This window comes from Tachypleus tridentatus, chromosome 10, assembly GCF_004210375.1.
Source record: "Tachypleus tridentatus isolate NWPU-2018 chromosome 10, ASM421037v1, whole genome shotgun sequence".
Lineage (NCBI taxonomy): Eukaryota > Metazoa > Arthropoda > Merostomata > Xiphosura > Limulidae > Tachypleus > Tachypleus tridentatus.
This window is the reverse complement of record NC_134834.1, coordinates 137,108,211-137,134,051: the sequence shown is the minus strand read 5'-3', so window position 1 is coordinate 137,134,051 and position 25,841 is coordinate 137,108,211. Positions and strand designations below refer to the sequence as shown.

Here is a 25,841-nt window from a genome sequence, read left to right as displayed (position 1 = left end):
ATTGATGAAAACAGCACTAAATAAAAAAATAGAGTTGTTGTCTTTAAGTACTGTTGTAGACTTAACTTCTTGGACTTACAACGCTAAAAACCGGTTTTCGATACCCGTGATGGGCAGAGCACAGATAGCCCATTGAGTAGCTTTGTGCTTAATTCAAAACAGCAACAACAACTTCTTGGACGACTTTCTGGTGGACTATTGTTCCAAAACTGTATTTAACTGATAATGTTATACATCTTCAATCATATCAAATATAATTATCACTTAGCCTCTGTTTTATCAGTAGGATCAGACTGTGCTACAACAGATGTGGTAGAGTTACTCACATTTTCACCAGCTTTTATTACATATTCATTTTTATCTAAGATGCCAATACTGTTTCCTTTATACGATTTTGAAATAACAATATTATCACTTTAACTTTATCTGGAATACTAGAAATGCTTCCTGAAAATTCATAAATCAAACTTTCTTTGAGGTTCAATTTCATACTATAACTAAAAAAAAAAACTTAACCAAGATTTTCGCTTTATTGGAGGATACAATTTTAACTAACCAAATTGATTATAGTTAATACAACATTAAACATTTATCATATTTTTACGACATAATTCATAGATATGTCACACACTTAACTCTTAAACAAGCATATCGAAGTTTAGGAGGTCAAATTTTGCCTGGTAATAGGCCAGCTTCTACTTGATGCAATAGATTGGTTGATGTAACTGAATCTCGAAGGAAGTTATTGTGGAAAACTTATTATTCTAGATAGCAAAAAGGTAAGTTCTATTCAGACATTGATTTCAATAAGTTCTTAGTTGTATGTTTTGTACTATTCTTAGTCATGTGAACTGCGTTCGTTGCTCTAAATAAGCCTTACATTACTGATTAACTAAGTAATGCAAGGTTTCTATCTGAAATAGGGTCGCAATCAAGGCAATTTATAGAAAACAATTTTTATTACCTATTAAAATCAACAGTCAATTGTCCCTAACAAATACACACACTGTTTTTGTGCATATTAAATTGAGTGACTAGGTTTATAAGAAGAAAGTAAAGAGATTGGACATAATTGTAAAAAATACAAAAAAAATGATATCATGTTCAAACCTTTCGCTATTTTTTGAACTTACCTTACTAAGCAAAATGAGTTTTATCTGAGAATGTCATAAAAATTCCGCAAAGACTTTATTTCATTTTTACCAAAATTCCACTCCTAACATCAGTATTATATACCGGTTTCTGTTGTTGATTGACTTATTTTGGATTATTGGAAGGTCCATTTCACTTATTATTAATAACAAAAATATTTTTTATTCTTCAAGCACAAGTTTAAGTCTCAATAGTCTCATGTAAATAAAAATACACCTAATTTCACAAATAAATAATGTCTAAATAAAAATTCCACTTGTCAATTTCATATCTCTTTAACTTCATTATAATCATATACACAAAATGTGAGCATTGAACTAATCAGTTGTTTAACGGATTTAATATTATATATTTATCTTAATATCTATGTTTGTTTCAGTTTAATATGTACTTAGAAATGCATGTAACTTATATTGTTAAATGTATATTGCAAAAATTCCGCCTGTTCTTTAAATTTGAAGATTATCGAACGTAAGAATTAACGATGAACATATGTAAGTAAATACCAGGATTGTTGAGCTCACTGAACTTTCTGGAACCTCGCCTTAAAGTTTGCAGATGGCAACATATGGAGGGACAGTTTAATATTGTTGGGTCGTTAAATTCAATATAAACCTTGGAAGCTATAATTGTGAAAAACGCTTATTAATCGGAAAACTACAGATATTTGAACAGGAACGTTTATACATTTTGAACACTCTGAACCATTCAATTTCAGAGAATTAACTTTAGACGTTAGTATTTTTACAAAAAAACATTATATAACTTCAGCTGAGAAAAACTTACGTAAGACCAGTCAAGAACAGAGCTAGCTAGCATTCCTACCAAGTGAAGTGTACCTGTGGATCAACATAGAATTAATTTACTCTCTGTGAGCCATTGATAAAATATTCAGTTGTAGACCAGATAGAAAACTTAGTATTGTTTGTAAGTTTGTAAAACTATTGTATATAAACCATTATTTGAAATAACTATTTGTAATAACCGTTATTTTAAATTGTATGTTCATGATGATGAAAACCCCATTTGAAGCAAATATGTGTTATAAAGAAAGCTGGTATGGGTATTAAAACTTTAATGGATATTAAAATAGAATGAAAAATTAAACTATTTAAATTTTCATATTCAGTACAACAGAAACTAAGTGGAAATACTTTATTGTAGCAAACAGTTAACGTTTTATATCCCACTTTTGATTTAATAACTGCAAACAGTCTTTCAGGCATTATTTCAATATATTTAATTAAAGTCTCTTATAATATTTTATTCAAAATGTTTCTAATACACTCCTATAAAGTTTCTTTGGAAGTACCTTTTGATTTGTCAAGTTTTGATGCGTTGAGATCGGGGCTCTGTTTAGTCATCGTTTGGATAACTACAGCAGCTTCTTTCTGCGTACGTTGGATGAGTGTTTTGTGTTATTACCTTCTTCGTGTTTTTGCAATGTAATTGGTTTTGTCAAGTAATGTATGATTTGAATATGATCATCCGAAGTGTGTAATGAGTTATAATTGCTATTTACATGAATGTTGGGTCTGTATGAATTTGTTCGTTTTATTCAAATAATGTGTACATGTAGCTTTCAATCAATATACTGAAAACATTTAATCGATGCTTCTTGAAAATATCAACTAGGAAACTCCACAAGTGAATAACAGAACAATGTAACATTAAAGCCTACAACAGTAGTAGCATTACCAACCACTCTCTAAATAAACGACATATTGTGCCATCTCTAATTTATACCCTTGTCATCCTCCATTTCAGGAAATTATTTTGTATTTTATTATATTTGTAATTAATCACAAAGCTATACCCTGCCCAACACAAGTATCGAAACTAGGCTTTTAGTGGTCAAAGTCCGCAGACATACCATTTTGCCACTGCAATTAACCTATGAAAACCTAACACTTAACTAGAACATAAGCGCGCTGGCACTACATATTCAATTACGAAAAATGTTAAAACAAGCAAAAGGTAGAATAAATATGAAAATGAACTTTAATCTTTTAATTAAGTTATAATTACTGATATGAAAAAAGTATATACCGTAGTCAGGAAATATTCTGCCAAGTGCACCAGAAATAAAAAATGTGAAATCTATTTTAATATTGGATACATTTATTACACATTATATCAGATACCTAGTACGCATAAAAACGAAAACAAAATTAGAATAGATTTCTTAGCTTATCACATGCTTTATTAATACGAACAGTAAACATGGCGATACCTGCAGGTTTTGCAGCAGCAGGATGGATTCCATTTGCAATCATTTTAACGGTAACTAATGGCTAGTCTGATTAGTTATATAAGATGCATTTTTATAATATCAAAATAGTTATATTTTATCGAAAATATTAACTTAAATAACTATCACAATTTGTAGTTGTATATATCTCGGGTAGATAGTGAAAATTTGAAATGTGTTGCAAAAAAGATTTACAGATTGAACTTTTGTAGTTAACTTTCGGTACTCATACTGTCAATAATATTGTATAAACACGTCAATTTTACCAAATGTTAGTCATTAACTATTAGATTTACTGTTAATTTGGTAGGCACTCGTACACTTAATTATGAATAGTTGTTTAATAAACAAATAGTTTTATAAAAATACAAAGCAAAATGTATATCGGGAAAGGAGCATTGTTTTGGCTTCGCACTAATTTAATACAGTAGTTAGAGAAATGTCAAGATGCTTATTTTAGTTAAAAGTCATTTACATTGGAGAACATTAACCTCATAAAGATCGAATTTTCTGTAAGTGTATGACACGGAATATTTGACATAATTTAAGGATGTGGTTATAAAATCGTAGTGTAGCAAATTAATGTTCAATAGTTAAACTTGGGTCCAAACAAATATCATCTAGAACTATCAAGGAAATAAACAGCTTCCGATTTCGACTGTCATCATTGCATAATTATTAATATTATGATTATTTTATTTTCATTTTGTTGTAACTCTTTTAGCCTTGATAATCTCACCAAAGCCAGGTGGGCTTGCATTTGGAATTCAGAATACAGACACAAATGTAATGTGAAGCCAATAAAGAAAAAAAACTCATATAAAACCTTCACTTAAATAAAATGTGAATAATTCTACTCATTTTTTATCACTGGTGAGTTCAGTTATGTCCCATGATTAAGATGTGAGGTCTCTTGTGATGTTGCACTTGAAATTTTAGGTTGATATGGTTTAATATTTATAAATATGTAAAATGTTTCAGTCATTTTTTGTAAATTAGATTATTTTAAAGCTACTACTCTCTCATATTTCTGACTTGTAGTGAAATAATTCTTTTAAACTCATCTTTTCTCATTGTTAGTTAGTGAGAACAGTTATTTAAATCATAAACTACAATCCATTTAATAATCATATTATTATAGGCACATTAAAATGTCTTGAAAAAGACATTTACTTATTTTCCCCAAAGAGAATACAAGGACTGTGTATTATGCTTATCTTATGGTTGCTTTCAGTAACTATGATAACAGCTGAAAAATGTTTTGAAACTGATTTACAAATGTTCAACCTTTTACCTTATTCATGAGCCACAGTGTTGAACAGAAAATATCTTGCTTTCACCAAAACAAAATAAATTGATCAAAAATGGTAAAATTTAGATAATTTTTTAACTTATCTAAGTTTTGCAAGCACTACTGTAAATGAATAATTTGATGCTATTATGAAATACGAATGTACATATCAACTCAGGCTTGAATACAAGCAGACAACTTTTAATATATTAAGTATTTTTACAGCTGTTTTTATGTTAGATTATTTTCTTTTTGTTTACTGTCATAAAATTATTTTTTGTTGGTTTTTTTTTTTACTTTTTAACTGACATACAGCCCATGGACATAACAAGAGGGTCTAGTCCAGAAATAATTTGTAGCTGATATTAGATTATCAACTAAATTTAACTGTTTAAAGAAAATAAGTGTGAGAATTTTCCAGAAATCAAAATTACACAATATAATTTGGAGACAACATGGGATAATTTGATCCTTCAAACATGTCCTTGTTCATCTACAATGGACAAATATACAAATTTAAATATTTCCTTCATGTTTTGAGATATCTTTGATACTCTGTTTAAGCTCAATTGAAGCACTGGCTTTTCCTATTTCTGAAGGCAATTGATTTCATAAGTCATTAACCCCTTTAAAAAACAACAACAAAAAAACTGTCTTAACCACAAATTTGTTTGTCTTTTTTTTTTTTTCAAAATCTTAATCTTGTGTCCTTTCTCGCTATTTCTTAAGAATACAGTATTAAAACAACAAAAGCTTATATCATATTGATTGCCCAGATAATCTTATAAACTTTAATAAGATCAACTCTTACCCTTCTTTTTGTTAGAGAAAACAAGAGATCATGAGCTATCCTTGTAAGATCCTTCCATCTTTGGAATCATTCTCAAAACACTTTTGAATTATTTTCAATAAGTAAATATTTCTTGGATAAAGAGACCAGAACTGTACACAATATTCTAAGTGAAATGTAACTAACATTTTGTTTTTTTAACATAAAAATAAGTACATCTTTTGACTTGTAATCAGTATGTCTGTAATCACACCCAAATATTCTGGTAACTTTATTACTAGCGACAAATTAGTGCTTCAATGGCTTGAGTGATTTATTCCCCATTATCTCAAAATGCGAGTTGAATTGAGTGAAAATATTTCTGTATCATGTTTATGGTTTATGTAAACAACATAAGTAGAATGACCCAAAGGTTAAAAACAAAGAAACTTCACTTTCAAATCATAACTGAGTTATTTAGAAGTTTTGTTTTATTTCTCATAAAAAATGTGAAGAATTTGGGGGCAACGACCTGCTTACATATTGCTATGATTTTTAACTTGTGCTTTAAGACAAATATTCTTTTGATATACATGTAGATTGTGTTAATTGTGTAGAGTCCCAGATTTTGTCAGAAAGCTATTTCAGAGTTATTAACCTTGTTTTTTTCCAAAAAGGAATATTTGTAACCAAATGTGTCTTTAAAAAACCTCATCTTACCTGTAACTATCAAAGCTGCTGCAGTTTTTTTCATAATTAGAATAATCTAAAGTATTAATGGTTTTTCTAGAGGTTAATAGTGTTTTGTTGAACATTTAGTTATTCATATAGAAGATACCAATAATTCAAGATTATTTAGAAGGTTTTGAATAGGTCAGCATAACTCTTCACCTTCATTAAGAAAAGGTACAGTTAAATAAGTTGGTTAGTACTCTGCTCCTTCAAAATATCTTGAAGAATCAGTTGTAATTGTTGCCTTTTATTTTTCTTCAGTTAACATCAGCATAAAATCCTTTCAAGTATACTTATGTTTTTACTTCAAAACATGTATAATCCCTTTGGACTTAATTATAGCACCTATGGGGTTTGACTGTAGCTCATGTAGGACTTCATTATAGCTTTTTCAACTTCTCTTCAACCTTTAAAAGTTCAAAATTCTCTATTTTACTTGTTTTTATAAACTAGTTTTTGTCTTTTTTCATTTATTAGAAGTTTTATTCCATTATTTATCCATTTAGATAAAGATTTTTATTTGAAGCATAAATATTTGATAGTAGATATGCATTCTTCCCTGAATTTGCAAAAGCACACAGACATAGCTTAGCAATTCTATTTTTTTGCTAAACATATCTTGAAAATTTTAACAGTTGGCTTTTTAAAATCATTGAAGTGTCTTATTAACTCTAAGATTGATTTAATCAAAAACATTAGTGGTATTTATTTTGCAATAAAGTACAAAATAACATTTCAACCTTTTTAGATCATCTTCAGGTTAACAAAGAGAGTTTGCAACTGTTTTTTTCTGTAAATTATGGATAATGTTTGTATACTGATTAAAATTCTTGGATAGTTTTATTTTCACTAAATTATGGATTAGTTTTTCCTTTTGACACTATTGGATGAAAGAAATGTCACTTCTATAAATAATTTTTTTGGTTTAAGTCTGTTAGTTTCATTGAGATCTCACAAGAATGTATGGTTAACAGTGGCATGTTGTAGGTACATTCAGGCATAATGGAGTTTAATAACACAGTATACAAAAGAAATAAAGACTTACACTTATATAATCATCATGGTGAAATAATTTGGGATGACGAGAAACTCGCTTGAAGTAAAAATGTATTCTCAAGACGGTGGTATGGATATTAAAATTTCAGTTAAAATAAAGTACAGAGCAACATTTCAATCTTAGATCATCTTCAGGTTAATAAAGACAGTTGCAAACTTGGGAATACGTTTTTACTTCAAGTGGGTTTCTCACAGTCGGAAATTGTATGCGACTTGTTGGCAAAAAATGTGGACAATATATGGACAGCACCAAACCCACTTGTTTTGGCTATATTATTATATTAGCCATAACATGCAATTTCTAAAGTGACACACACACACACACACACACACATACATATATATAGATATGGTACAGTACTATTTTTCCAGTTCTCTGTTGCATAAGTATCTTTCCCATTGTCTTCTGCTCAAGTTCCTCTTGGGTAGTGTCTTAAAGTCTCTGCAGTGAAGAGTCTTTCTTCTGCATTTCCTTCAGTTCTCATAGACCTACATTCAGGAGTTACCTTTTGATATTTGCAGGAGGTTGAGGTCTTGCTGCATGTTTTTTTCTTGAGCTCTTGTGATATTGCAGATGCCCCCTCAGTCTCCTTTCAGTCTGGTTCCTTTAAACTTCTCTTTCCAGCCATCAAGTCATAGACTGGTGCCTTCATACACATGACTCCCATGTAATATGAAATATTCACCTTTATTATTGCTGTGAGAAACTCTTCTCCAATCATTCAGCACACAAACAGATGTGCCTTGCTCATAATCTGATCATCAAATGCTAAACTGGTTCTCACTGCTGCACCCAGAATCTCATAGTAACTTCACTTACTTGTCCCTGAGATAGCATTTGCATACTGTCATGTTGTGATTTGTTGGCATCTCTCAGTGTTTGTCACATACTCTTCAATCTGTACCAGTGCTATTGATCCAGTTGCTAGCTTTAGATGACCATAAATCATGCACTGTTTAATCATGTATATAGCATTTCTTTTTCCCTCTGAATATGACATTATTCTGTTTTATTTATTTTAGCAGCAACATCCATGGTAATAGTAACTTTTCTTCCTTCTCACCAGCACCATCTTTATGAGTAGCTCTAGCTACTTTATAATGAGGTTTTTGCTGCTGCCTGTTCTTTACAGATTTGCAGAATCTTTCAGTGTTCCCCCATTTTATGAGGTACCATCTCTTTGCTTTTTGTTGAAAATTCTGCTGTTGCATCTTGATGACAGGCTTGCACTCATTTGCAATGCGTCTCATTTTATAAGAAGCCTGGCATTACTCTCTTTTGTCTTTTATGTTTGTGTTACCTTTGGTGGTATCCTGTTTCTAGTCAACCACGGTTTCAACTTTAACTAGTTTTACTTGATCTTGCTTGCTAAACTTCCACCATATACTGTTTTGCCAACTTGGTCATCTCTTTCGCTTCATTTAATGTTCTCTTCTGTAGGAACAGTGACATATCACAAGTAAATGTGATCATTAACTGTTCATATAATAGAAGATCTACCAGTCTTTCAAAACTATTTTCATACTCAGCTATGTCAGTCCATTAGGTGAAGTATCTCCATAGATTTGCCACAGACTGAAATATAGTTTCTCCAGAGTCAGGTTAGACTTCTCTCAATTTCTAGTGAAAATCTTCCTAGGTAAATTCATAGCATTTCAGTACTGTCACTTTTAACTTATCATAGACCATGGTAACTTTCGTCATCTCAAGCCTGCATATACTCAAAGGCCTTTTCTTTGTACAGAAATGACGGGCTGTGTGATGGACGAGTGCATGGAGGGGTGGCACTTTTGGTTGATCAGCATATGTCCACCCTGTTTTTGTCATTCTTGGAGACCATGTGTGTTTCCTTTGGTCATACCATCACTGTATGTTCTCTCTACCTGTCTCCTGAAGAGACCTACGATCCTTCAGACTCTCATTGAACAGTTGCCATCTCCCTTTTTAATCCTGTGAGCTCTGCCATGGTTTGTTGTGGCTCGGTGGTTGCACACAGAATCCTCTACAGTTTCTGTGTTCACTGCTGAATTATACGTCATTTCTCTTGCTGTGGATCACATAGAAGCTAAGCAGTACTCAAATTGCACTATTTATACTGACTCTCTTAGTTCTCTACTGGCCCTGGAATTGCTTCACATTAGTTTTCACCCTATTCTTGCTGATATTCAAAACTGACTGGCCCATTTCTCTTTAACATCTACTTTTATCCAGTTTTTCTGGATACCAGGCTACATTGATATTTGTGCCAGCACCACAGCTAATCTATCTGCTCTGGCATTATCACTGCTGTACCTGTTCCATAAATGGACTATGGTCCTGTATTCAAGGCTTAGTTCTGTGTCAGCTGGCAGCCAACTTGGAGTGAACAATGTAGTAACAAGCTTTTCCAAATAAAACCCTCTTTTAGACTCTGGTTGTCTTGCTTCCTGTAAGGATCAGAAAAAGGAAGTTGTCCTAATTAGACTATGCATTGGTCACAGTTTTTTAACTCATCATTTTCTTTTATCTGGGACTGATGCACGAATGTGTTGTCTGTGTGACACTCCGGTTGCAATAAGCCACATTACTGTCTTACCATCGTTACGACTCTTAACTACGGCATCATTTTAAACATGTTTTGTCCTAAGGTTTATCTGTAACATTAGCCAGTGTCATTGGCAATGGTGACATTATTGTCTACCTTACAAATGTTTTTAGTTTTTAAAGGCCATTAATCTTTTTAATGCTGTTTAAGTTTTTAATTAATAAATTAGACCTTTTTTAATGTGTTTTCCTTTTAAGAATTATAGTAGAACTAGTTTGATTTGAGGTTAGAAAATGGCAGTTATGTCAAAAAACTCGAAACCAGGACTGGAAAGACCAGTTTCAGGTGACTAAGGCTGATATTTGAACTTACCTGTTAGTCATCCTGGCAAGTTACAGTAATGAACATTATGCTACAGAAATCGTTTTACAACTTGTATTACTGTATATTCTCTTACTGCTGTAAACTAGATATAATAATTGGATTTGCTGCTGGTTATGTTTTTAATTCAAAAGTTAAACTTTGTTTTGTTTTATCTTACTTCCTTTTTACTAATTATAATTTACTTTATGGATGAGTGAACAGTATACCTGGTCAGAAGTGGTGCAGTTTCCCTGTTCAGATTTTTCTATCTAACTCTCTCTTCTATGGAGGTATCCATCAGATGTGTTTAGGGGATACATTTGTTCTTTTATCGCACTATTCTCTCCTCATAGTCAATGTGGGATTCTAACAAATCTTGTAAATAGAAGGAAGTGCCATTTGAGAAGTTATAATTTTCCTATACTGAAAAGGTACATCATTCTGCTCACACTTCTCACTCTTCTGGTGATCTCTGCTCACACTTCTCACTCTTCTGGTGGTCTCTGCTCACACTTCCCACTCTTCTGGTGATCTCTGCTCACACTTCCCACTCTTCTGGTGGTCTCTGCTCACACTTCTCACTCTTCTGGTGGTCTCTGCTCACACTTCCCACTCTTCTGGTGGTCTCTGCTCACACTTCTCACTCTTCTGGTGGTCTCTGCTCACACTTCCCACTCTTCTGGTGCTTTCTGCTCACACTTCCCACTCTTCTGGTGCTTCTTTCTTCCAGTAAATTCAAAGTAATAGTTTGGTAGGGGAGCATAGAGGAAGTCACATATGTCACATGATTATTTTATGCTCCTGTTGGTGGAAAGGTGATGGTGATTTACATGAGAGACATTTTGGAATCATTTGATTCCAGTAGAGGGAAGTGGAAGGCTTATGGCATGCATAAAGAAGTTTTCACACAGGTAGCATCAAAGAATGACAATATCTACCTCATGCTACTTAAACAGGAGTTGCATTAAAGTCCCAATTGTTAATCACTTTTCTTAATATAACCTGCTTACTTTTTAATATGTGTGATGACAGACTAGCAATAATTAATCTTTCATGTGAATTGTAAATATGCTTTATATTGTAACTCGGTTTTCTTTTTTCATTAATTAAGAACCAAATGTTTTGAATCATGTTAGACCACACTAATAATGGATAGAAATAATTGTTTAATTGATGAGTCCATAAAGTGATAGTAATGGATAGTTTCAAAAATATAATATTTAAACTTTTTTTCTTAGGGAACTCTACTGTTTTCGTTTCTTTATGTACGCTTCTTTCACAGTTGCTATGATTCTGACAGAAGTACCACAATTACATCCATTCTGGCACTGTCAGTTACACTTCTAACATCATTGTTACTTCCAGTTGATGTTTTCTTGGCATCATACATGAAGAACTCTGATGGAACATTTAAGGTAAGTGAATTCTTTTTATTTGAAATAAAACTTCATAGATTTATCCTTCAGAGTAGCTGAGGTAACTGTGAAATGTGCTTAAAAACGTTAATTGTTTCAAAATAAATTATCACTTGTAAGTAATAGAGTATGATTAATTAAATGTTACAATATATAGTAACTGTACCTGTACTGTGTTATGATGCTCATTTATATTGGAGTTTCTATTTTAACAAACTGTTTCAGAGAATTTGAGTAAGAATAACTAAAAGGAAGTTGATTAATTGTGTCTTACATGTGTGAAGGAATGCAGAGAGAATTCTTTCTGTTAATTATGTTTATGACCATGTAAAAAGATTCCAAGTTACTGTTACAGAAAAGCAATGAAGAAAGTAAAGTTTTGAATAATAATGAATATTTAATTTGTCATAAATCAGTAAATCGGCTTAATATCTAACAATTATATATTTTTTCTGACTGATATCTAGTAGTAAAATACACAAGTTGTTAACATTAATGGCCATTTACATTATCTAGTTTTGTTTTTGAATTTCTCAAAATTAATCAGTTTTGAATTGTAATTCAAAAATTAACTAACAATAACAGTTTTTGAATATTTTCTAATTCAGTGAATTATAAGTGCTAATCTTAAATGCTTAAGTTTTTATGCACAAAAATAGCCAAGAAGACTCAAATTATTTGGAACAGTTTCAGTAAAACCCCAGAATTATTGATACTTTTAAGAAGTAGATGAACATAGAAAAGAAAACTTGTAATCTCTCATTGCAACATAAATACATTGAAACTAATTTATTTATTTAAAAAAAATCAATATTATTACATTTTCCCTCACACCATAGATATGTTAATACGTATTTTTGTTTGATATCTTGATAGTATGAGAGTTTAAAACTGTTAAAAAAAATGGTTCAAGACAAAACTTAAATATAAAGCCCCAGAAATTATTTAAACTGGTTGAGTAGTTAAAATTTTGTACAAATTCAAAGTGGACTTTATAGTTCTGAGAACTAAGAATTATTTCAAGGAAATAAAACTGAAATATAAATTGAATAAATTAATTATTAAAATAATGGAAAATTGTATAAATACTTCAGAATAAATGCAACAAATGCATAAAATTATTTTCACTTTTAAGATTAAAAATTTATACAATATGAACTGAAATAAAATTACTAAAACTTTAAAAGCATGATTAATGAACAAATGAAGCAAATGTTCCAGAATCAACTAAAACAAAATTATACTCAATCTGTTTCTCAAATTCAAACTTATGCTCTTCACATATTTTTCCAGTGGCTCAAGAGTACATTTGAAAGCTTACAACATGAAAATTGGGTTTTGATACCTTAGGTGGACACATCACAGCTAGCTCATTGGCATCTTTGCACCTAACAACAATCAAACAAATGTCATGATATGTGCAAGAGTGATACTAAACAATAACAATCATGTAGAACAGTTATTTTTATATTGTGTTTTTGTGGACCTCAATGGGGTCAATACATTGTAGTGTCTCTTCCTTTCAGTAATTATGCAACCTTGCTATAAACCACCTAAAGGGAGTCTACACCTGTGCCACAGGTTTAGAACCACTGGTGAAAATGAAAGTTTTTGGAGTCTAATTTTTGCACAAAAAGTGAAGATATAATTTTCATTCTCTCCCTTCAAATAATTAAAATATATGGATAAATAATAGAACAAAAACTACTTTTTAGAAATGATTTCCAGGTTTTCAAACAAGTCACATCTATAAACTTGCTATATTACTCAAGATGTAAATAATTTATAGATTATACTTCTGTAGAATTGTTATGAAAATGTAAATTTTCAACATTGTATTTTTCATAACTAAGTTTATTTAATGTTTGATTAAAAAAACATATGTAAATTTTAATTGCTTTAGGATTGGGCCAGCAACGCAACGTTTCGTCACACTGTTGAGGATTCTGTGCTGTATGCTTACTATGGTAGGTATCAGTTGTGAAAAAAATTAATTTACAAAGCCATTGGTGCTGCTGTTTTATGTTTTCAGTCCCTATACAGTCAACCTGTGTTCTCATTTTTACTTGTACTGATAAAGGCTAGTTGGCTAACCAGGACACTAGTGGATAAACTAAATAAATACTAATGGCTAAACATTCCCCTTTGGTGGGTTTATTTTTTAAATGTATCTGTCAATGGAAAATGATTGGGAATACTTGATTGGTTTTCACCAAAGATCATATTAGTAAGCCTTAAATCTAAAAAAATGTGTAATTTAGAGGACAGAATATATAAAACTTGTGTTTAAGCAGGATTAAAATATAAATGTATTTAAAAAATGCTATAAGAAATCTTGTTCATTGTAATGCTTAGTTTTACTCAAGAATTTTTAATTAAAAAAATTAATAAGCAGAGGAATTAGAAATTAACTTACAAATATCACTAGTGTGCATATCTTTCATTGTATCTCAGTTCTTATTTTTAAACTATAGGTTGTCATCAAAAAATAATGTTGAACAAGAAAAGGTAAAGATGTAGAATTATAAATGAACTTTTCTCCATGTTGAAATACTTTTATTGTGAGCTTTGCATAATTGCCAGATATACCATCTGGTAAGAGGACCAAACACTCACAATAAAAGTCTTTCAACATAGAGAAAAGTTCATTTATAATTCTACATATTAATTTACCTTTGTTATGATTCTTAAAGATAATAAGTAGATAATAAACATTTTATATCACTCAGACACACAAACATTATGAAGATACACAGTAATAAATTAGTCACAGATATATAAAAACATATTATTGGTAGATTAAAACACTATGAAAAACTGTAGTAGATTTAGCTTGAACTATAATGTTTAACTTTATTTTTAAGGAAAGTAACAAAAATAAAACACTGTCTATGACTGTTAAAATGAAAACTAGAGGCTTGAGCCTCATATGATCTGTTGTGGATGACTGTTATTTCATTTTTATCTCTTCTTCATATGTGATTGTCATGAATATCAGTATCATATTAATCGAAACAAATTTTCTTGATTGTTATTTAAGCTTATCAAAAGAAAAATAAAGGCAACAGATAATTTCTTTGATGTACAAAATAGGACAGTATAGTAGTCACTTCATATATGCACTCTTAAGTTTTTATATCTATTCAGTTATATTTTAGTTATGAGCTTATTTAGGCTTGACAAACAAGGACTATAAATGCTCTATTGTATTTTAAAATTTTATGTTTTGTGTATTATATATGCAGCATTTATTATTAAAGTGTGTTGAAAATTATTAAACTGTTTTATTGTTTCTCTTCTTTTCAGCCTTATACAGTATAGTGGTGTTTTTTGCTTTCTTTATTCTACCTTTCATCTACTTCTTCTTTGAAGAAAAAGATGATGGTGAAAATCACGTTGGTTCTGTAAGCATATTAAAAATTGGCTGTTTAATAATGCTCTAATTAGACAAATGATAAAAGATTTTAAGTTTTTTCTTTTCAGTAATGGAGTTTGTAATAACAAAAACAAAGGTTTCAATCTTATAAGTAATACTTTTCTTCTTCCACTCTTGTTTTCAGTTAATTTTCCCAACAATGACCAAGAATTACAGTTAGAACTTTAGATTTGGTGAAATGTTTTATTCTTTAAACTGTTAAGTGGGAAACATTCTGATATAATATATCTTACCTCCTTTTACAAAAAAAACTTTTCTCAATTCATATTATCCGTTGTCAATGTATATTTTCACTTGCCACTAGCCTTTATATTCCCACTATGCAGCAACCATCCACCAATAAGAATGCAACATATTCCTATCATAAATAGCACTCTCTCTGAGCTTCCACACATTAACCACTTCATGATTGGTTAGATCAAATCAAACTACACTGGATGTCAGGAAGATGATTGGAAATTGGACAGTTGGATGTCTCATTGTCAATCATGATTTGATACCTTTATCCACAAGTTTTCACTTTCTCTGTTTTTTGACTTCAGTTACATTGTTCCATACCATTTTCATTGTTTTTTGTGGAGAATTACAAACATTCATTTATCTTTTCTCCTCTTCTAATTTCATGAGTTATATAGTCATGGTTTCAGGAGGTCATGATTACAACTCTCGAACTGCATCACTTTCTAGCGGGCCTGTGCACATGCCTGATGGTTAAGATGTCAAAGATAGAAGAAATCTTGGATTAAGTTCACAACCAGCACATCTTCCACCACCAGTTCCAAAGTCATATGGGACAAGAATTGAAAGGTCAGTGAGCAATATAACTGTGTCCCCCCTCTTGATCCTGCTATCTGATGGCCAGGAAGCGACTGATACCCATGCATTACCGATACTCTAGACGAAAGCTTTTGTGGGGTATCTAGCACTTCTGCTGCTTCTTCCACCTCTTAGCCATTAAGACTCGGGAAGAGCAATCACCTATTTCCTTTCAAGCTGATTGTCCCTATGACTATAATTGTCTCTTTACACTGGTGGAACTCAAACTGGCCCTTCACCAGTCTGGCAGTACATCTGTTGGACCTGATGATATACACTATGAGATGCTGTGCCATCTATCTTCTGCTTCTCTTGCTACCCTTCTGATTGTCTTTAACTGGATCTGGCAGGAGAATGCTTTTCCTGATGCCTGGCTATTGTCCTACTTTTCTCCAAGCCTGGGAAAGATCCCAAGATTCCTTCAAACTACCATCCAATTGCTTTGACGAGCTGTCTCTCTAAGACCTTAGAGAGGATGGTTAATGCTCATCTTGTTTGGTTCCTCAAATCAAACAACCTCCTCTTGTCCACCCAGTGTGGGTTCCGACGTCAGCACTCCACCATGGATCACCTGATTTGACTTCAAACATCAATCAGAGAAGCCTTTCTCAAACAACAACATCTTGTATCAATGTTCTTTGACATTGAGAAGGCTTATGATACAACATAGAGATTTGACATTTTATGAGACCTCCATATATATGGGTTACGTGGCCATTTGCCCACTTTTATTAAAAATTTTTAAATGGACAGGAGATTCCAAGTTCGTGTGGGTTCAACACTTTCCCGTTCTTTTCTACAGGAACTTGGAGTCCCTCAGGGCTGTGTTCTGAGTGTCACACTTTTCAATATAAAAAAATAATGCAATCACTGAACAACTCCCTCTCACCGTGGCAAAAGGGCTCTATGTCGATGACTTTTACATCTCATGTCAATCATCGAACATGAGGTATATTGAGCAGCAGCTACAGACTGCCCTCAATTTTGTACTGAAGTGGACCACAGGAAATGGCTGCATGTACATTTGCCGCCAACGGAGTATTCACCCTGATACTGAATTCCATTTCGGTGAAGTTGTTCTGCCTGTGGTCTCTAAGACTAAGTTCTTGGGGCTTATCTTTGACTTTAAGCTGACCTTTATACCACACATCAAGCAGCTACGGGTCAAATGTACAAGAGCACTGAACATCCTCTGTGTCCTTTCTTCTACCACTTGGAGAGAGGATCAATGTTCTATGCTAAAGATATATCATGCTCTTATTCGATCGAAACTCAACTATCGATCACTGGCCTATGGCTGTGCCAGACCATCAGCCTTAAAGATGCTAGACCCTATTCATCATCAAGGACTTTGGCTCTGCACTGGGGCTTTTTGCACTTCCCCAATTCAGAGCTTATACATAGTCTTATGAACCTTCTTTGCACCTCCACCGTTTGCAGCTGTCTTTACTATATGCTTCAAAACTTCGTTACTTACCAAAGCATCCCACCTAGGATTGTGTTTTCCTGCCTTGATGGGCCATACTTTTCAGAACAGACGGTCTGCCATTGCTCCTTTTGGCCTTCATATCCAGGCGCAGCTGGATAAATTGGGTCTGTCCTTGGATAGCATTGCTGTATCCACTGGTCAGCCCATCCCACCATGACTTTTTACAGTCCTCAGTTGTGACCTGTCTTTAAGTCATTGGAGAAAAGTTGACACTCCTGATTGGAAATACTGTTTGCTATATGCTGAACATCTTTTGAACCATCCTTCCATTCCTTGGTATTCGTGGGAACAGGCTCGCTGATACTGCAGCTAAGTCTATCTGTTCTGGCACTGTCACCGCTGTGCCTGTCCCATACATGGACTATGGTCCTGTATTCAAGGCTTGGCTCTGTGCCAGCTCTGTGCAGTCGACTTGGAGTGAGAAACGTGAAAACAAGCTTTTCCAAATAAAACCTTGTATTGGACTTCGGCCATATTGCTTCTGTAAGGATCAGAAAGAGGAAGTTGTTCTAACTAGACTATGCATTGGTCACAGTTTTTTAACTCATTGTTTTATTTTATCTGGAACTGATGCACCAGTGTGTAGTTTGTGTAACACTCAGATCACAATAAGCCAAATTATACTTTCTTGTCATTGTTACAATTCAAAACAATGTCACCATTTTAAACATGTCCCAAGGTTTGTCCATAACGTTATACAATGTTTTTGGTGATGGTGACAATGTCCACCTTTGATATGTTTTTAGTTTTTTAAAGGCCATTAATCTTTTTAATGCCATTTAAGTTTTTTAATTTATACATCAGACCTTTTTTAATGTGATTCGCTTTTAAGAATCAAATTCCATCTAGTTTGATTTGAAATTAGAAAATGGCCGTAACGTTAAATAACTCGAAACCAGGACTGGAAAGGTCAACTTCATGTAACTAACGCTGCTGTTTGAACTACCCGATAGTCATCCTGGTGAGTTATTACAATTTTGCTACAAGTCTTTTAAAACTTTTATTACTTTACTTTCTGAAAATGGCCATAACATCAATTAACTTGAAACCAGGACTGGAAATGCCAACTACAGGTGACTGACGATGGTTTTTGTACTTACCTGTTAGTCTTCATGGTGAGTTATGATAATAACAGTTATGTTACAGAAAGTCCTTTACAATTTCTGTTACTGTAGTTTGTCTGTTAACTTTGTACATTAAATGTAAACATTGGTTTTATGCTATTTGTTTTTTTTTAACTTCATTTCATTTCACATTCATTTCCTTTTATGAATTATACTAAATTTCCTTTAATTTTAACTTTTTACCAGATATTTGGTGCAGATAACCTATCTGCTTTGTGCCATAAAGCACCAAATCAACCAACCAACCAATCACAATACCCTGTTATTGTTGCAATTACCACGTACTGAAGATTTTGAACAGCAATCTTTAACTGATTCAATAACTGTACTTCATTTTTTGATATTACATTCTTTATCAGACAAATCTTTAGGCCAAATGACTTTTTTTATTATTATTATTCATAAGGGACTAGATGGGCTTACTGGCTCTCCCAAGTCAGTCAGAAAGCTATGTTACGAGGACATCTTGATGGAAACATCCACTCCAAAACACACTGAACATCTCTTACATTCAAAGACCATTGGGGAAATACCCATTCAGGTTACTCCCCATGCAGCATTGAATTTGTCACAAGGAGTTATTGTTGAGAGGGATTTAAAGAACATCCCCATGTAAAAGAACCTTGCTGGTTTCTTCACCCAAGGAGTTTCTGCAGTGAGGCATATCTCCATTCACAAAGATGGAATTATTATGCCAACCATGTCCTAATTTTGGTGTTTACATTACCATATCCTCTTGCCATTATCAAGGCAGGTTATCTAAGTTGCAAGGTATGGCCATATATTCTGAACCCTCTCAGATGTTTCCAATGTTAACAGTTCAGTCACTCAAAGACATCATGTCATGGTTCCTGGTTCCTTGACGTGTGCTTCTTGCACAGAGACCTGAGGGTTGATAGACCTTTTCTGCTAAGCAGAATAAAGAGAAAAGATGTCAAATTCAGAAGGACTTTCTGAGTATTTCTCTTCCATGTGAGCAAAAATGGTCACACTGATAAATTTGAACTGTCACAGTTTTCATTCTAACTTAGATATTATTAAGGATTTGATTGATTTTTATCATCCTGTGTGTCTTTCCTCGCAGGACATGATTTTGAAACCTGCCAATGTGGTCATCTTTTGGCAGCTTTCTATATACCTCAATGACAGGTTGGGTGAAGAATGAGTGCATGGTGGTATGACACTGCTGGATAACCAGTATGTGCCCACTCTGTCTTTGCCACTCAATCCACTCTTGGAGCCTGGCCATCCATGTTTCATTGGCTTGTACCATCACTGTCTGTTCTCTCTACCTATCTCCTGGAGAGACCTATTGTTAATTGGACCTTGATGCACTTATTGAACAGTTGCTATCTCTGTCATTAATCCTTGGGGATTTTATGGACATAATCCCCTCTGTGGAGGTGCTTATATTAATGGGAGGGTCACCACTCCATAGAGTGTATGTTCTCATACCACAACCTTTCTCTCTTTGATACTGGTGTGTATACTTATTTTCATGCACCTAGTCAGTATTTTACTGCTGTTGATCTCTGTCTGTTCCCTTTCACTTTTCTTGTAGGGTTGACAGTGACCCACAGAGCAATGATCATTTTCCTAACATTTTGAGAGGGATTAGGCATGGTCAATGCCACCTGACTCACCTCCATCTTTGGGATCTGGACCTGGCCAACTTACCCTCTTTCATTGCTCTCTCAGAATTTGATCCTGCCATCATCTGTAAGCCATCAATAGACAGTTGTGTGGCAGCAGTAACTGACTGTATTGTCCAAGCAGCTGTTTAATCTATTTCTAAAACCTCAACACCTTTTCTACAGTATCCTGCATGGCAGAGAAGGCTCAAAAACAGGCCTAGGATACCTTTCATAAGCATCCTACACATTCAAACCTCCTTGTTTTCCAACAGGCCTGTATACATTCTTGACAGGTAATACATCAAAGCCAGAAGAAACCTTAAATTAAGCTTACAAGTAACATCTCTTCTACCACCAGTTCCAAAGTCATATGGGAAAAGATTCAGAAGGTCAGTGGACAGTATATTCCCCCTTCAATCTTGCTCTGCAATGGCCAGGAATTTGCTAATTTTAGAGCATTGCTGATACTCTTGTTGAAAGCTTTTGTCATGCATCTAGCACTTCTGCTTCAATCATCACCTTTCTATGAGTATAATTGCCCCTTTACAGTGGTGGATCTCAAGCTTGCTCTTCATTGGTCTGGCAGTACGTCAGTCAGACCTGATAATGTACACAACAAGATGCTGCAATATTTCGCTCCTACTTTTCTTGCTATTCTTCTGCTTGTTTTTAACAAGATTTGGCAGGAGAGAATGTTTTTCCTTATGGTTGACGTAATGTTATTTTCCTCCGTTTCTGTGAAGGATCCCAAGAATTCTTCAAACAGTTATCCAATTGCTTTGACAAGCTATCTCTGTAAGACCTTAGAGAGGATGGTTAATGCTCATCTTGTTTGGTTCCTCAAATCAAACAACATCCTCTTGCCCACCCAATGTGGGTTCTGACTACAGCACTCCACCACGGACCACATCATTCGACTTGAAACGTCAATTAGAGAAGACATATGATACTACATGGGGGTATGGCATTTTGCAAGACCTCCATTTATATGGGTTACATGGTCATTTGCCCATTTTTATTAAAAAAAATTTTTTATGGACAAGCAATTCCAAGTTTGTGTGTGTTTGACACTTTCCAGTTTGTTTCTACAGGAACTTGAAGCCCCTCAGGGCTGTGTTTTGAGTGTTACACTTTTCAGTATAAAGATTAATGCCATCACTGAACAACTCGTTCTTACTGTTGGAAACAGGCTCTATGTCGATGAATTTCATATATCATGTCAGTCACCAAACATGAGATATATTGAGAAGCAGCTACAAACTGCTCACAATCGTTTACTGAAGTGGACCACTGCAAACAGTTTTAACTTCTCTCTCTCTAAAAGTGTTTGCATGCACTTCTACTGCTTAGGGGGTATTCACCCCAATCCTGAATTGTGCTTCCTGTGTTCCTGGAGACAAAGTTTGTAGATCCTATATTTGACAGTAAGCTGACTTTCATTCCACACGTGAAGTAGCTATGCATCAAGTGTACAAGGGCACTGAACATCCTCCATGTCCTCTCTTCCACCTCTTGGGGGAGCAGATTAGTGTTCTATGTTAAAGATCTATTGTGCTCTCATTTGATCAAAACTGGATTGTGGGTCTCTGGTGTTTGGTTCTTCCCAGACCTTGGCTGTGAAGATATTAAACCCTGTTCACCATCAGGGGCTTTCAACACTTCTCCAGTCCATTACACCTCTGCTGTTTGAAACTGTAACGACAGTTCGTTATTGCATGCTTCAAAACTTTGATCCTTACCACATCATCCCTTGGGGTTGTGTTTTCTTTCATCAGTGGGCCATACTTTTTCAGAATAGATGGTCTGCCATTGTTTCTTTTAGCTTTTGTGTCCAGGTGTAGTTGAATAAATTGGGTCTGTCCTTGGGCAACTTTGCTGTATCCACTGGTCAGCCTCGCACCAAAGCTTATTACCATCCCCAAATGTGACCTTTCTTTGAGTCATCTGAAAAAGGCATATACTCTTGATTGTAAGTACTGTTTCCTATTTGCTGAACATCTTTCAAACCATCTTTTCATTCCCATTTATATGTATGGTTCAAAACCAGGTGATTCTGTGGGGTGTGCCATGGTTTGTTGTGATTTGGTTGTTGCACACAGGATCCATCTACTATCTATGTTCACTGCTTAATTATACACTATTTCTCTTGCCCTGGATCATGTAGAATCTATGTAGTACAAGTACACAGTCTACTATTTATACCAACTTGCCTAGCTCTCTATTGGCCCTGGAATCACTCCATATCAGTTCTCACCATGTTCTTTTCAATATTCAAAAATGATTGCACCATTTCTCTTTGTAATCTGCTTTTATTAAGTTTTTCTGGATACCAGGTAACATTGGTATTCATGGGAATGAGCTTGCTGACACTACACACAAGTGTCTGTTCTGGTGCTATCACTGCTGTGTCTGTTCTATACATAGACTATGGTCCTGTATTTAAGGCTCAGCTCTGCAGCAGTTGGCATTTGACTTGTAGTGAGCAACATGATAACAAGCTTCTCAGATTAAACCTTCTGTTGCTCTCTGCCAATCTTCTACCATAAGTGTTCTTCTTTTTCTTCCCTGTTCAGAATGTCACCTTTTATATACTGCAGTTTATCTCTCCAGCTGAGGCACCTTCCTTCCTAGCTTATGCTAATTGTTGGTTGGAGCCAGACCAGCATTTAAGTCCTCGTGTCTTTGGATGGTACACTCTATCTTCTGCAAACTGAATTAAAATTCCCAATGCATTCAGATTTTGTCCCACAGAGAAACACCCACCTGATCTTACCACATTTTGGATGTTGGTTCCTGGTAGATTTGGTGGAGTTTATTTTGGAGATGTGCATATGCAGAGGCAAGTTTTGGTATGGAAACTCTTCTTCTTTTTTTTTTTTTGCTGGTATCCAGGATACTCTTCCTACCATGGCTCAAATCCTGATAATGTCAGGTGTTGCATGAAGTTTAACTCCAATTTATGGTCTTTTGCACCCTAGCTACTAAGCATCAGGGAGCCATTATTTCTGTAATTTTTTTTATTGTGGTCTCTACATGCTTCTGCCCTTTTTTGTGATACAATTCTAAATGGTAAAGAGTACACCTATATCAGAAGTGATGCTGTCTCCCATGGGTGTGCTGTTTTTAATTACCACTCCCACCTCATGGTTTTTCTTGAGACGATTCTTAAAGGGGGATCATTATCTCACTACCCTGTATCAGTTCAATGTGTGATTTTAGCTTTTTGTGAGCAGAGCTAAGATATTGTATTGGAAGTTAGCATTTTTCTAAGTTGAAAATGTATTTCTGATATATACTTGTTTCTGTTTACATTTCCCACCTTTCCTCTCCATTTTCAGTGTGGTGTTTGGTTTGATTTGACCAATCACAGTGGTATAAGTTGAAAAAATTTCTTGTGATTGGAAAAATATTTTAGCTTAGGAAAATGTTAATTTTGTAACCTAGTTAGTTTAGGTTTTGTAAATTTTGAAAATTTTTGTCTTACTTTTTGAACAAATTTTTTTTCTATGGAAATGATGTTTTAGTCTATTAATTTACTAAAATTTTAATTTTAACAGCTAACAATCAAAAGGAACACTGGTAAGATTAGTGTCAAAAGTCATTATCAGTGTTAGTATTCAAGTAGTAATATTTAAATTCATAGAAGAAGTAAAACGTTTTTGTAACCAGTTTTAAATTATTGGATCAACAGAAACAAAATGGGAAACATTTATGTTTGTACAAGAAAGTTGATCTTGTGTCTAAAATACTTTTGCATATGTAAATAAGAGGATAACAGATTCATTTTAGTATGTTTTAGCACTTTGATTGTGAAAGAATTTCCTGTAGGTTAAGATTCTATCTGAAGAATTTTACTTTTAACAGTACTATTTGTTTTTAAAAAATAATTTGCTTCTGAAAAGTGCCAGAAGAAAGTAAAAACTTGTTTTTGAGAGAAAACATCTTATTACTTCATGATAAATCACAATTTGAGTAGGGGTTAAACACAGTGTCAAAAGATCAAGAAACCTATTAAATTAATTAATTAATGTAAATAATCAAATAATATAAATAATTACATCTGGTTTTAATTATTTCAGGTATCCAAGTGTTCAAAATATTGCCGTTATGATATCTCATTATTATGTTGTATTAATTCAGGGTTTTTCAACTTAATCAATTAGTATTACTTCTCATGAAAATAATCAACTAAAAGAGTGTTACTAGTTATTCATATTTTAAATTATTCCTACTATTGAAGTTGCAGAAAAATAATGAGTTAAATGTAATTAGTTAATGAATCCAATGATTAATTGATTATCAGATTCCAGTAATCACCCATCTGTAGTTTTTTATGTATACAGTTTTTAATTCTTGTCACATTTTTTATATTTCTTTTCATCTAGGGATACCTTTAGAATTACATCTGGTAGCAGATTTGTTGACATTTGAGAATATGTTGCAACTGAATTGTTTTCTTGTATCTGCTACATCAAATTTGCCTTTAACTAAAAACTTAAAATCAACAGTATAAAATTCTCTCTTCAAGTTAAAAGGCTTGTATATGAAGTAAATATAAAATTGAAAACCGTTAAAGATAATAACTAAGAATTAAATAAACAAGAAACATAAAAGTAACATAAAGACTTACACAACTGAAATAACAAAATAGTTATTCAGAGGTATCCTTGAAGAAATTTGTTTCATGTATTATAAACCATGTAATAGGAATAGAACAAAACCAAATACATGAAAGCATGTAATAAATAGCCTAAATTCACCTCTTATATTCATAGTACTATGTCGTTTTGACTTGTTATTTACTCTCTCATGGGTTTCTTGATATATGGTCTATATTTCAACCTATCTTCAACTTGTGATTCTTAGGTATTGTGAAGCTCATGAAGAATAATATGAATATATTCTTTTGGCTTAAAACTAAAATTTATTGGAACTTGTGATGGAAGTGTGGCTGTTTTTACTTATTTCATTAGTAGATCCCCTTTTCTTTTCTTAATTTGAAGAATAATAATATGAAAAGTCAAAATATTCAGAGAACATAATAATTAACAAGTAAAATTATACAGCCACTATTTGGCACAAAGTGTAAATATCTGCCACTTTCTCTCATCCATTGACCTGTAATTGATGTCAAAAAATTCCGTTTTCCCTTATGTATTCACATGATATATTACTTAAGTATACTACTATAGACTTGTCACTAAATTGTCAGTTCTCCTTATGCTGAAAGTATAATATTTCCCAGCTTGTCAAATGCTATAAAGGTTATTTATTTTGTAGTAAAACATGCAAATTGTACAAGTTAAAGAAATAAAAGTAAAAACTGTGTTTATCCAGTGTTTTTCTAGAAGTAAATAACATGTAAGTACTGCACCTGTTTAATCATTTAAATATGTTAATCAATCAGTCAAAACTATATTATACATACATGTAAACTTGTGTAACATGGACTATTTCAGCGACTTTGTACAGCCTTGAAATACACAGTTGTCTTTCTTTTGATTGGAGCAGTACTACTACTGATTGGGTAAGAACAGTTACTAGAAATCTATGTAAGAAAATATATTTATATAAAAGTTGTTCATAAAAGAGTTTAACATTTTGACCACACAAGTGCTCTCTGTTAAAACTTCTTTTGGTGCATTTAACCCTCTGGATATGGGTAGACAGAAGTGAGCATTTCATAATTTTTTTTACTGAGTTACATTTAAAATTCACTAATCACCATTATTATCAATGTGTATCAAAAAACTTGGTACCAAAACATAATAAAGTAAATTTTAACATC

The 25,841-nt window shown here is 33.2% G+C and overlaps 1 protein-coding gene across 3 annotated transcripts in view; it reads left to right on the top strand.

Annotated features, from left to right (window-relative positions):
- The first annotated feature begins 3,305 nt into the window (after positions 1-3,305).
- LOC143230422 (putative lysosomal cobalamin transporter) overlaps positions 3,306-25,841 on the top strand; it is a 46,442-nt gene continuing 23,906 nt past the window's right edge. For 2 of the 3 annotated variants that reach the window (XM_076463947.1, XM_076463946.1), the window contains exons 1-5: positions 3,306-3,435; positions 11,378-11,554; positions 13,458-13,521; positions 14,861-14,958; positions 25,513-25,580. In XM_076463947.1, coding sequence (XP_076320062.1) covers positions 3,376-3,435; positions 11,378-11,554; positions 13,458-13,521; positions 14,861-14,958; positions 25,513-25,580 — 467 coding nt within the window. In that variant the 5' untranslated portion in view covers positions 3,306-3,375. The remainder of the gene's footprint in view (positions 3,436-11,377; positions 11,555-13,457; positions 13,522-14,860; positions 14,959-25,512; positions 25,581-25,841) is intronic. The other variant, XM_076463948.1, reaches the window with a different exon arrangement.